At 35.8% G+C, this 12,219-nt stretch overlaps 1 protein-coding gene across 6 annotated transcripts; it reads right to left on the bottom strand.

Annotated features, from left to right (window-relative positions):
- Nucleotides 1-492: 492 nt before the first annotated feature.
- On the bottom strand, nucleotides 493-6,003 carry LOC109169336 (two-component response regulator ORR24-like). 6 transcript variants are annotated; one of them, XM_019318215.1, is made up of 9 exons: nucleotides 4,346-4,639; nucleotides 4,230-4,296; nucleotides 3,991-4,135; nucleotides 3,280-3,432; nucleotides 2,816-3,193; nucleotides 2,629-2,705; nucleotides 1,652-2,547; nucleotides 1,437-1,553; nucleotides 493-882 (listed from the first exon to the last, which is right to left on the bottom strand). In XM_019318215.1, exons 2-8 carry the CDS (start codon nucleotides 4,233-4,235, stop codon nucleotides 1,478-1,480), a joined length of 1,731 nt encoding a protein of 576 aa, XP_019173760.1. In that variant the 5' UTR covers nucleotides 4,236-4,296; nucleotides 4,346-4,639; the 3' UTR covers nucleotides 493-882; nucleotides 1,437-1,477. The 6 variants fall into 6 exon arrangements, with proteins under 6 accessions (XP_019173760.1, XP_019173759.1, XP_019173761.1 ...); XM_019318214.1 differs by having other exon boundaries at nucleotides 493-879; XM_019318216.1 differs by having other exon boundaries at nucleotides 493-879; nucleotides 1,437-1,546; nucleotides 1,651-2,547; nucleotides 4,346-4,637.
- Nucleotides 6,004-12,219: the final 6,216 nt, after the last annotated feature.

The following is a 12,219-nucleotide window of genomic DNA, read 5'->3' as shown; positions in this document are numbered from 1 at the left end:
TAGGACCCAACTCATAGTGTTCAAACTATATGCATTTCTTTAATACCAAAATAAAATAAAATAATAATAATAAAAATGCCCGCCCAATAACAACCAAACATAAACCATAAATTTCACAAGCATCAACTAACCATACCAAACAAAAACTATACATTTCAATGTAAAAAGCAACTCTATTCGCGAGTATATAACTAACGAAGGGAAAGGAAAAGCTAATAGAAACTTATCAGGCCTTCAATTACCTGTGCGAAGAAGGACAAAGAGAACCTCCTATGAATTTGGGGATTTTAACTTCTTTCAATCTTAAGATAAAATAAAACATAAAATAACTAATTCAGAGTTCTCGGACTGAAAGGATAAGAGAATGTGTCTAACAAAAATTTAACATAAAATCTAATCGAGAATTACTTTAGATAACGTTTTCATAGTTAAGGGACTAAATCAAACAAAAAAAATTAATGAAGAAACTTTTACAAATAAATCACAATAGTCAAGGGAACCCAGGTGATATAATCTCAGATATATTGCAGTATCCGGACATTTGCAAGAAAGAAAAAAAAAAGACACATATCACAGACAATCTTGTTCTCAAGTTGTTTAAGATAATAACTCAAAGGCATTTGGTTATTGCATTAACATATGAACGCACTAGAAACTTCTCATCTCAGTGTTCCTAAATCACTGCCTTAAACAAGTCTTTACTGGCTCAATATATTAAAGAATTCAGCTCATAGTTGGAACGTTTGTATTGTTTATTAACCGGTTCGCCCTCCATACTCCCATCCAACAAGTTTGCCCGTCATCTATTTGACTGAAAATCCCGCGATCATATCCCCTAGCTTTCCTCAACTCCAACGTAACTTAGGATCTCATGTTATCCTCCTGCATCAATCACAGATCCAACTTAAACTAATCTGATGCTTCTATAATATGGATCGGAGTAATACATAAACGTCGGAGTATAGTACAAGCTTAAAAGTATCTCTTACAATTAGAATCTGCTCAGAACACCTTTATTGTCTAACCAAAAAAGACCTCTCTACATGAACATTCTAAATATATAGGTCCTGTTTGGTAAAATATTAGCTTATCAGCCAATTTTGACTTATTTAATCACTATTAATTATTTGACTTGGTTAAAAAATCAACTCAAAAAAGTTAAAATTCAAAAAGCTGCTCAAAACAACTTTTTCAATTAACTTTTTAAGAAAAGAAATTATACCAAACAACTATCAGCTAACAGCTAATTTACGAAATACTTTTATACATCAACTAGTTATATGGTTTATACCCTCTAATTAATCCAATCAGCTAACCGTTATCAGCTAACAGTCATTTACCAAATAGGGCCATAATCTATTATCAAAGAAGACTTCAGAGCCACAACACGTAAATAGGTGAAGAAAAGAAAGCAGAAAATTTCATAGTTTCCATACCTTTCCAAACATGAAACTCAATTCTCCAGCAATTCCAGCTTCTATTGCTCCTCTAAATATTCTTGTTTCATATCTACAGCCGCGTTTTCAAATTCATCATGCTGCTGCTGCTGCTGCCTGGAGAAAGAACCAACAACACTATTCATTTACACCATAGAACTAAGATCATCATTATTATTATTATTATATATATATGGAGTTTCTCGAAATCGAACCTCTGGCCACCATCTGGAGGAAGAAATGTGTTAGCGGAGGAGCTGCATACGAGGCTTGGAACATGAGCTGAATCCGGTTCAAAGTCGTCCCAATCTTGTCGAGGGCTAAAATTCATCTTCACTCCAGAAACATTGTCAATTATCGTTGTCAGGCATTGCATCTCGGTTCTAGTGTCAGGTACTTGAGGACACACCGAGTTTAAAGGGTTATGTAAATTAGAAGACATAGCGTTGTTTCCCAAATCCCCGGGCATAGCGTGGTGTGAGTAGACACCGGTACCAAAAGAATTTGCTTCGAGAAGAGATGATTGAGTAGCTGTTGGCCAATTGTCGTTACATCTCTCAGTATTCATGGGAGATGCTATAACGGGGAAGTGATTGTCAAGAAAATCTTTCCTTTGAACGCATTGACCTCGGGACCTCAAAATTATAGAGTTATCTGAAACACCAATATTCAAGTTCCTTCTGCCATCTCCATCTATTTTTCTTTCTGGCATTCGCGTACCATTTGAAAAAGGATAAAGATGAGTAACTCCGAGATTATCAGTTCCTAATGGCAATGGCATCCCTTCAAGAATATCCATATCTCGGTTTCCAGGCTGTATGGACTGCTGAAAGTTAATTTCGCTAGTGATTGAACTGCTAGAATTAGGTGCATTGGCGAGCTGAATCATGCTAGAAGGGGCAAACCCACACATCCCAAGTCCAGAAGGACTGTTCAGTCTCGTAAGCACTGAACCAGATGAGATGGATCTGAGCGGGTTAAAAGGGATATTTCCAATATTATTCAGAGAACCCATTCTTAAGTAGCTAGGATCTGCACTTCCTAAAACTGAAACCATGTTGGCATGCTGCGACGCAACAGAATCAAGTCTTTTGAGGAAAATTCTGTATTTCTGCAATCATATAAAAGCAACAGTAAGCCTAGTAAAAGTGAAAGCCGTCCATCAAAAAAGTTCCGAGGGCACAGAATTTGCCTGGAGATGACTTGCCACATTTTCTCGGGTCAGCTTCTCCACGTTCATCAACTCTAAAATTCTTTTAGGCACAGCCTCTATAATGCAAATAAGAACATAAATAATGATAAGCTAACTAATAAAGTGAAATTACAGAGGATCCCTCTGAAAGAACTGCCAAATTTTTCGATGAAAGATGAAAACTTACTATCAATTCCCAGGTAATTAACTGCAGCAACAAATTTTTGGTGCAATTCTACAGACCAAACAACACGGGGTTTTTTCTGAGCTGATGGGTCCTCACTTCGCCCACTGTTTTCATCCAGCTCCTCATCTTCGTCATCACTCTGGTCCTTCCTTTTCCTGGTAGGCTTACCATTCCGATCAGTTTTTCCCATCCCTCTGAACCCTCTGCCTAGTTCACCATCAGGTTTGTTAGAAATTTTCTGCTCAAACTTCTTTCTCCTTAGTACATGTTGCCATATGTTCTTTAGCTCTTCAATGCGGACAGGCTTCAGCAAATAATCACAAGCTCCATGGGTGATACCCTTCATCACAAGGTTGGTATCACCATATGCTGATAGCACTAGAATCACAGAAATTGAAAACAATTAATCAAATACTAAAATGCTCAATAATAATGTCACCATGAATTAGGGTTCTATCACTCACTTATGACAGGTAAATCCATCTCCAGCCCTACAAGCTCTAGCAGCTTGAAACCATCCATATCTGGCATATCAACATCACTAATGACCAAATCAAACTCATTTTTGTTCTCTCGTAATAGTTCCAATGCCCGGATGGCCTGGTTTGTTGCCGTGACTGCAAATAGGAACAGAGAATTAATGACCAATACAGAAGCAGTCACCACATATGATGTGTGAATATATCTAGTCACAAGATGAGAACAAAAATCCAAACTTTATACCAAAACTAATAAAATATAGGTCCCATCCCATTTGGTAAAGGGGTAATGCTTATTATTGAAGATTGTGAATAATCAATGGCTTATTGGCTACCATTGAGCAATCTATAATCTATATTTTTTCTCAAACACTTAAAGCAAACTATTGAATCAATAATCTGAATCATAAAACCAACAATGTGATTAAATAGTTTTAACAAAACAGGCACTCACTGATTGGAGGTACAGTTTCTCTCCTACATGCATAAATAGAGAAAGGAAAACCCAAACAAAACAACTCAAATCTGAAAAGAAGAAAAACAAAAACAAAACAAATCAGATATTCACTCAAACACGCACAAATTAAAGTCTGACTAAACACTTTTCAAAAATTATTATTAATATCAATATAGACACAAGCATCTATCTATGTGTATTGGTGGCAGAAGAAATGGGACAGAAGAAAGAACACAGACCATGGTACTGGCATTTCCGAAGCAGATTTTCCAACACCATCAGGCAAGTTGGGTTGTCATCCACAGCCAACACTCTCATCCCCACTGGAAACTCATCATTTTGCTTATCATTCCTCTGCTCTACAGTCATTTTTGGCCCCGTAACCTATATACACAGTATTTTGTGGCTTAATTTCAAGAAACCCAGTTAAATATAATCTTCAAAACAGAGTTTATTTCAATAAATTTTCGGTACCCACATACATAAATGAGAGAAGAGAGAGAGGAGAAAGGCTAAAGGGTAATGGCGTAATGCTACATCATATATATATATATATATATATATATATATATATATATATATATATATATATATATATATCCTATAAAAGGAGAGAAATATAGAAATGTTAAAAGGAAAGAGACAAAGATAATTGGGAGAGGCGGCAATCAAGAAGCGGCGATTGGCGAAGAAGGAATCAAAAGAGTAAATGCAGAGAGAGCTTTAAAAAGAATCTGAAAATCAGGATGAAGAGAAATAGGCAGTGGTGTAAAGTGTAAACTATGACGGTACACTCAATATGAAATGAAATTGGAAAAAAAAATAAAACAAAATAAAAGGAGAGGGAAAAGGGTCTTAGAACCCATAGCCCTCTTAGGCTAGTAGTAGAGCCCTTGCACGTCTCTCACTCTCACACCTTATTTTTTTTTTAGTTAATTCCAGCAAAGGTCCTCTGACTATAGTGATTTTTCACAATTGGTTCTCGTCTTTTAATTTAGACAAATTTGACACTTGACTATCAAAATCTTTCCATTGTTGATCCTTCCGTTAAATGGCTGTTATTTAGACGTCAAAGTGAGGGGTAAAACTGTCCTTTCAACTGAGTGTGTTCTTCTTCTTCGTTAGCCTCATACTGATAAAACTCATTCCAATTCTGCAGTTCTTTATATTAACACATCTTGCTAGATAGAGGATGTTTTTATATTCTATCCTTCAGGTTTTATGAGATGATGCAAAGTTTTCCAATCCTTTCTTAATTTAAAAAGAAAAGATTACCCCTTTCTTTGAAAATTCATGTTGTTTAAATTGCCAGTTAGCTTCCTATCAAAATGACGTGAAATAATACATTAAAATTACACCAAAAAAATAAACTCTTAGCATTTTAATTTTAAAACTTACTACTTTTCTATTGTAATAATTTTTCGTTTTTACTTTTGTTTTGGTTACGAAAAAAAGGGAATAATACAAATGAACTCATTATGTACTGCAATGAATAAGAAAAGAAATCGAATGGTAGCAGTAGAAATCACAGTGACATACGGATGAGCAACAAAGAAGTTTTTGACAGAGTCCCATCAGAAGGGGCAAACTCCAAACTGAACGACGGCAAACTTCTTGGCGGAGTCCTTGACTTTGAAGTACCAAATGTCATAGCAGTCAAGCTCGAAGGACGTAATCTCTCCAGAGGCGCTGGTAACTCCGGTCATTTCCAAGCCGATGGCAACGAAGTCGGCGGCTTGATGAGGCCACGCAAATCTTCGACCGCCGATTCGAAGATGGACCTACATTCTTGAGATAGAAGGTTGTCGAAGTGCCACGAACGCGAGAGAAGGAGGTGAGCTCGGTGTGAGAAGCTGAGAGTAGGGCATGGAGAGATTTATCACAGCATATACATGGCGTATAAGAGAGGCTAACGAAGAAGAAGAAGACACTCAACAGATGAAAGGACAGTTTTACCCCTCATTTTGATGTCTAAATAACAGCTATTTACCGGAAGGAGCAACATTGGAAAGATTTTGATAGTCAAGTGTCAAATTTGTCTAAATTAAAAGACGATGACCAATTGTGGAAAATCAGCATACTCAGAGGACCTTTGCTGAAATTAACTTTTTTTTTTTTTGTAAATTCACTTTTTTTTTTTTTTTTTTTTTTTTTTTTTTTTTTTTGAGAACTTGTAAATTCACTTGTGATTCTGTAAAAGTGTGGAATCTCAGCTGCTCCGATTCCTTGGCTACACTTTATTGCAATATACTCTTCAAACATCTCAAGCATAAAACTTATAAAAGTGTGGTGAACCATAACCATGATGCATTATTATAATAAATTTATTACATTTAATATGAGTAATTAGTATTATAATATTAATATACCACTGTTTTACCCTACGCGAAAGAAATTATATTATCATGAATTTAAATAAAAAATTAAAAGATATTAAAATATACAATATAATAATATAGTTAGATTTCACATATATTTGGTCAGATATGTATTTTTTTAATATACAAAATCAAAATTAAATTTTTGTATGATTAATTTAGTACCTAATTTGCCTAGTGTGATAACACATCTGTTACCCGTCCAAATGGGTGGTCACAAGATCGAACCCCGAGAATGATTGAGAAAGTAGAGAATAGATACTATCTTGTAAAGAAATTATGAGTATATCAAATATATATATATATATATATATATATATATATATATATATATATATATATATATATATATATATAGGGAAGGGATCAGGTGCATTTGTTGCTTCCCGTGCGGACGTGCGGTGGATTAATGTGCGTGAGGTTTATACTTAATGTGCGTGAGATTTGTACTCAATGTGCCTGAGATTTGTACTTAATGTGCGTCATGTTAATATGCGTGGGTGTTGTACTTAATGTGCCTGAGTATTGTGTTTAATGTGCGTGAGATTTGTGCTTATTGTGCGTGCGTATTTCAGAATTACGAGTTCAGAAGGAAGCAGAAAGAGAAACTCACGCACATTAACGCCCAAGCTTCTTGTTACTTCTTCCTTCAATTTGGCCATGGATTCTAGATTATCAGCTACCTTCAGTGCAGTTGAATGTTTATATAAATGACGCACGCACAGTAAAATTTGCACAGCAGCTAAGTGTGGATTTCTGTTGTATTATTCCCATAATTTTTAACCACCATAGCTCGCCTCCGCATCATTATCATCAGGGAGGGGGCAAATGGCTACTGGGGATGGGGAAGAAGCTGACATCAATATTTTCTGCTGCATTTTACAGATTCACGCACATTAAGTACAAATCTCAGGCACATTAAGCACAACACTCACACACATTGAGTACAAATCTCACGCACATTAATCCACCGCACATCCGCACGGGAAGCATTCACCGCACGCGAACCTTTCACTATATATTATATATATATATATATATATATATATATATATATATATATATATATATATATATATATATAGAAGGGTTCATGTGCGGGTATAGCTTCCCGTGCGGTTGTGCAGTTAAATCTGAGCTGTTGATCAAATTTAGATCAACGGCTCAAATCAATAAAAATTTAAAAAAAATGCGTGTCGGGAAGAAGATAGCGCCTACACAAATGATAGCGTCTACACAAATGTTAGCGTCTACACAAATGATTAGCGTCTACACAAATGATAGCGTCTGCACAACCTCACGCACATTAAGTACAAACCCCACACACATTAAGCACAGCCTCACGCACATTAAGCACAAACCCCACGCACTTTAAATATTAACTCACAGATTTTAAGTTTCAACAACTATTGACATTAAGCACAACCTCACGCACATTAAGTACAAATCCCACACACATTAAGCACAACCTCACTCACATTAAGCACAAACCCCACGCACTTTAATATATTAACTCACAGATTTTAAGTTTCAACAACTATTGACATTAAGCACAACCTCACGCACATTAAGTACAAACCCCACACACATTAAGCACAACCTCACGCACATTAAGCACAAACCCCACGCACATTAATCACAGATCCGCTCACCTTAATTTTGACCTACATGCAAAAATTACAAAATTGCCACCGCATTTTTTTTTTAAATTTTGACAATTCTGGACGTTGATTTAAGCGAGATGAATGGTTCAGATTAAACCGCACAACCGCACATGGGCACTCTAATTGCACCAGAACCTAATTATATATATATATATATATATATATATATATATATATATATATATATATATATATATATATAGTCCGTAATTATATACCTATTTAGATAAATTTACATAATTAAATTGATTACTCCTAATTGTATTTCATATATATTATAATTCCAACTATATGAATAATAATTAAGGGAATTATATTTAGATATAAAAAATGTAGATTTTAAATTTTGTATAACTATATTTAAATTTTAATCGAACGTATTTCCTTTTATAATCGCATAATGTATTGTATGCGTACATAATATTTATTGATATGTATTTCTAAAAAAATTATAATATAATTTTTTTATTTATAATTTATATTGCTAGACTTATAAATAAGATAATTATATTTAGAAATTAAAAAACAAAATTTCAATTTTGTATAATAAATAATTATACGTATGTATTTAAGTAGATTTTTAAATATTTATAAAAAGATATTTATTAATTTATAATTTTATTTTCTTAATTATATTTCATATTGATTTAATTATAATTAAGGAATCACATTTAGAAATAAAAAGAATTTAATTTTAAAATTTTGCATGGGTGGTTAATATAGTCCCTAACTGTATGTATGTATTTTTATTACAAAGGAAGGGGGATACCCATACAATCTATGCCTACACTGAGGCTCGAAACCTAGACCTCCCACATAGGGGAGCAATCCGATACCAGTGGACCACAAGCCACTGGTACTGTATGTATGTATTTAGGCATATTTCTATATATTTATGAATTTTTCAACTATTACAATTTCATTCACACCTAATTCCGAAGCTAAGGCAAGTAAATTTTTTCATTTAGTTAGAGGAATTTCAATTCCACAAAATTTCAATTTCCTCATTTTCATGGAATTAGAATCCCATGTCTCCTCTTGTTATTTTAATTTCATGATTTTTAGGAAGAAAAAAAAAAAAAAAAAAAAAACCTCGAAACAGAATTACCCATCTCTTTTATTTTTAATCTAAAATTGATATCTGACCTCTCCCTTTCTGTAATAGCGTGATGAATCCTTTCTATTATGTTTTTTGGACGTAGCTTTTTAAAAACGTAACATTTTATTATGTTTAATTAGGTGGTGAACTTTTATTTTTATGAAGTTTTTTTTTTTTATTTTATTTTATTTTTATTTTTATTTTTTTTTGGATGTGAGCTTATGAACCTTAACATTTGACGAAGTATTTGCATGAAAATTAATTACAATCTATCCATTTCAAGAGATAATGTAGATGAGTGGTATTCGAATATGTTTTTTTTTTTTTTTTTTTTTGGTTTAATTATGTAGATGGGTCCAAGAGATACTTATCAATGTTAAAATCATAGTTATCATTTTTTTTACATATTTTATAATTGTAACACCCCGTGTTACGGCCTTTAAACCCGAATTAATTATTTAATTAAATTCCATTAATAATAATTAAAAAGGATTTAATTTGATTAGAAATCCCTTTAATTAATTAATATGGTCCACCACGGATCGTGGACCCTTGCCTAAACTAGAGTCATAAGCCTATTAGAAATAAAGAAAGTCAACATTTTACTAATCAGATCCTAATTAGGAATCCTAGGCCTACACATCTATTAGGAATAAAGAAAGTATACCTTTACTATTCAGATTATGGTTAGGATTCTCTTTAATTACTTAATATGGTCCACCATGGACCATGGACCATGGACCCTCATCCCTAAAACAAGTCTTTAGTCCTATAAGGAATAGAATTAGTAAACCCATACCATTCAGACCCTAATTAGGACTCCTAAATATATATATATATATATATATATATATATATATATATATATATATATATATATATATATATATATATAAAAGGACATAGGAGGCACCTAGAAGTCACACCACAAATAATCTCTCACCACACAAGAAGTTCCAAGAATTCCCCTAGGAGAAATCAAGAAAGGAGAAATCTTAAAGAAAGACCCTTCATAGCCAAGGAAATTAATTAAGGCTAAGAGGTAACCCATGTCTCAACAAAACCTATTTTCTTCGCTATAATCTCCTTCCTTGGCCTCCCTCTATATTCTTGTGTCTTGATTGAACTCTTCTATGATAATTATGTTATGTTCTTGATGATTGATAAGATGATTTATATGCTTTCTTGATAATCTTAATGTTGAGAAGAAGTTCTTGATTATGATGTGATGATTCTTGACAAATCTTGATATTTTTCTTGATGTTAAAGATTAAATATGTTCTTGATGATTTGGGTGGGATTAGAGCCCTAGGTTGGATTGGGAATTTGTATTATGATGTTCTCGATTTGTATTTGGCAGGGAATTCGCATGTTCGGGTGTTGTTTACATTTAGGAGTCATAATAGGATAAGTCCTACATGATTCTTGCTTTTGATCCGTTAATTGCTTACGTGATGTCGCTATTTGCGTTTAAAAGTGTCTAAGCATGGTTTCGGGTTCCACAAAGGTCCCCGGGACGAATATTTGAGAAAAGAGTCAGTGGGGGGTAGGTGGGGGTGGGGGAACCCACCACCTACCCGCTGCCCAGAAGGGCGCTGCCCGGCAGCGGGTAAGCCGGCTACCCGCCGGCTACCCGCTGCCCAGAACAGTGCCCACCGGCGGGCAGCCGGCGGGTGACCCCCACCCACCGGCTACCCACTGGTCCACACCCCACCCCGAGTCCCCGGCTTCCTCGTTTGATGTTCCTCGTCCCCCATGGTGTCCCAACGGACCCGTTTGTCGTGCCTGAGTCTAGCTTGGAATTTCGGGTACTATTCGTAGGTTAAACGAGTCTTAGGAATTGCATGCTAGTTGAATTGGTAACCCGTGGACCTAGGTGGAAGTTATATGAGCCCTTAGGAACTATTCTTAGTGTGTGAATGATCACATGTAAGCTTAATTATATGTTCCCCCTTCCCTATGTGAATAATGTGTCATTATGTGCTATTGTGTGTTACGTGATGCATGACCCCAACTTGGTTAAGACTAATTGGGCTATACAGGCAGTTGAATGGGCTGAGAACCATCCCAACTGTTAACCAGGCCGGTTAAGATCGGTCAGGGATATTAATGTGATATAGGACTGAGGTCCACTATACGGGCAGTTGAATGGGTTGAGAACCATCCCAACTGTTAACCAGGCTGGTAGAGACCGGTCAGGTATATAAGAATTATGTATAGGACTGAAGGTCCACATGGGCCTCGGTGATATGACCCACCGACCGGGATGCGCCAGGCGGTATGGGGCCAACAAGCCGAGGAAGGTTGTAGCCCACCGACCTGAGTAATCAGGCGGTGTGTAGGGCTACGACTGGCTACGATCCACCGAGTGGTGGGACATCGGTATGCAGGACCGTAGTCTCTGAGGATCTTTGCCCACCGACTGAGTTTAGCTCAGCGGTGTGTCGGGCTTGATCCGCTATGGCCCGCCGATTGTGCGCACCAACGGTGTGTAGGGTCGTAAGTCCCCCCTTGTAAAGGGGATCACGGTCCACCGACTGGGCGCGTCAGCGGTGTGTCGGATCGTGGTCCGACGTTGAGTTCGTCAGCGGTTCTCCAAGGGTTGGTTGCGATCAACTCCCCTCGTACTGCGGTACTGAGGTAGGGTGCTGCGGGGCCGTGTTAATGCTATAGGCATTAACCCTCATGTTCGGGGCATGCGCTTGGTCCCGTGGCGCCATCGATGATTATGTGATATGAATGATGATTGGATGATAATGTGGATTGGAATTGAGAAGTGGCTTGTGACCATAAATGCGTATTCCTTATGATGTTATTATTGTTGTCTGATGTGCTTATCCCTATTTGCTGAGTCTATTCCTCGTTTTAAAACTAGTGTCTCTTAAGTATATATCTTCCTGCTTCGAAATGATTTTTGTATATATATATATATATATATATATATATATATATATATATATATATCTATACTATATTTCAACGCGTTGGAGTGGGTTACCAGCATCTCTCGCTGAACAGATATATTTGGCTTTCAGGCACAGAGGAGTAGACACTGGAGCGCGCTAGAGACTTGGAGCGTAGAGTAGATAGTTTCCCTTTCGGCCTGCGTGCCATGCTCATGTATTTACATTATTGAGGATATTAGTTAGTTAGCCTGTGCACCTGAGTTCTCTAGCTCAGGTGTGGCATAGCACCCTGTACTCTATTATATTATGTTTTGGGATTTAATGAGAATTTACCTTTATTTATTATATAAGTCTTAAAAGTTTCAAAATTTCGGGGTGTTACAATAATTTTTTAAAAATTTTATAAAATTTATAGTTGTAG

This window comes from Ipomoea nil, unplaced genomic scaffold (genome assembly GCF_001879475.1).
Source record: "Ipomoea nil cultivar Tokyo-kokei standard unplaced genomic scaffold, Asagao_1.1 scaffold3314, whole genome shotgun sequence".
Lineage (NCBI taxonomy): Eukaryota > Viridiplantae > Streptophyta > Magnoliopsida > Solanales > Convolvulaceae > Ipomoea > Ipomoea nil.
This window is presented reverse-complemented; position numbering and strand designations above follow the sequence as displayed.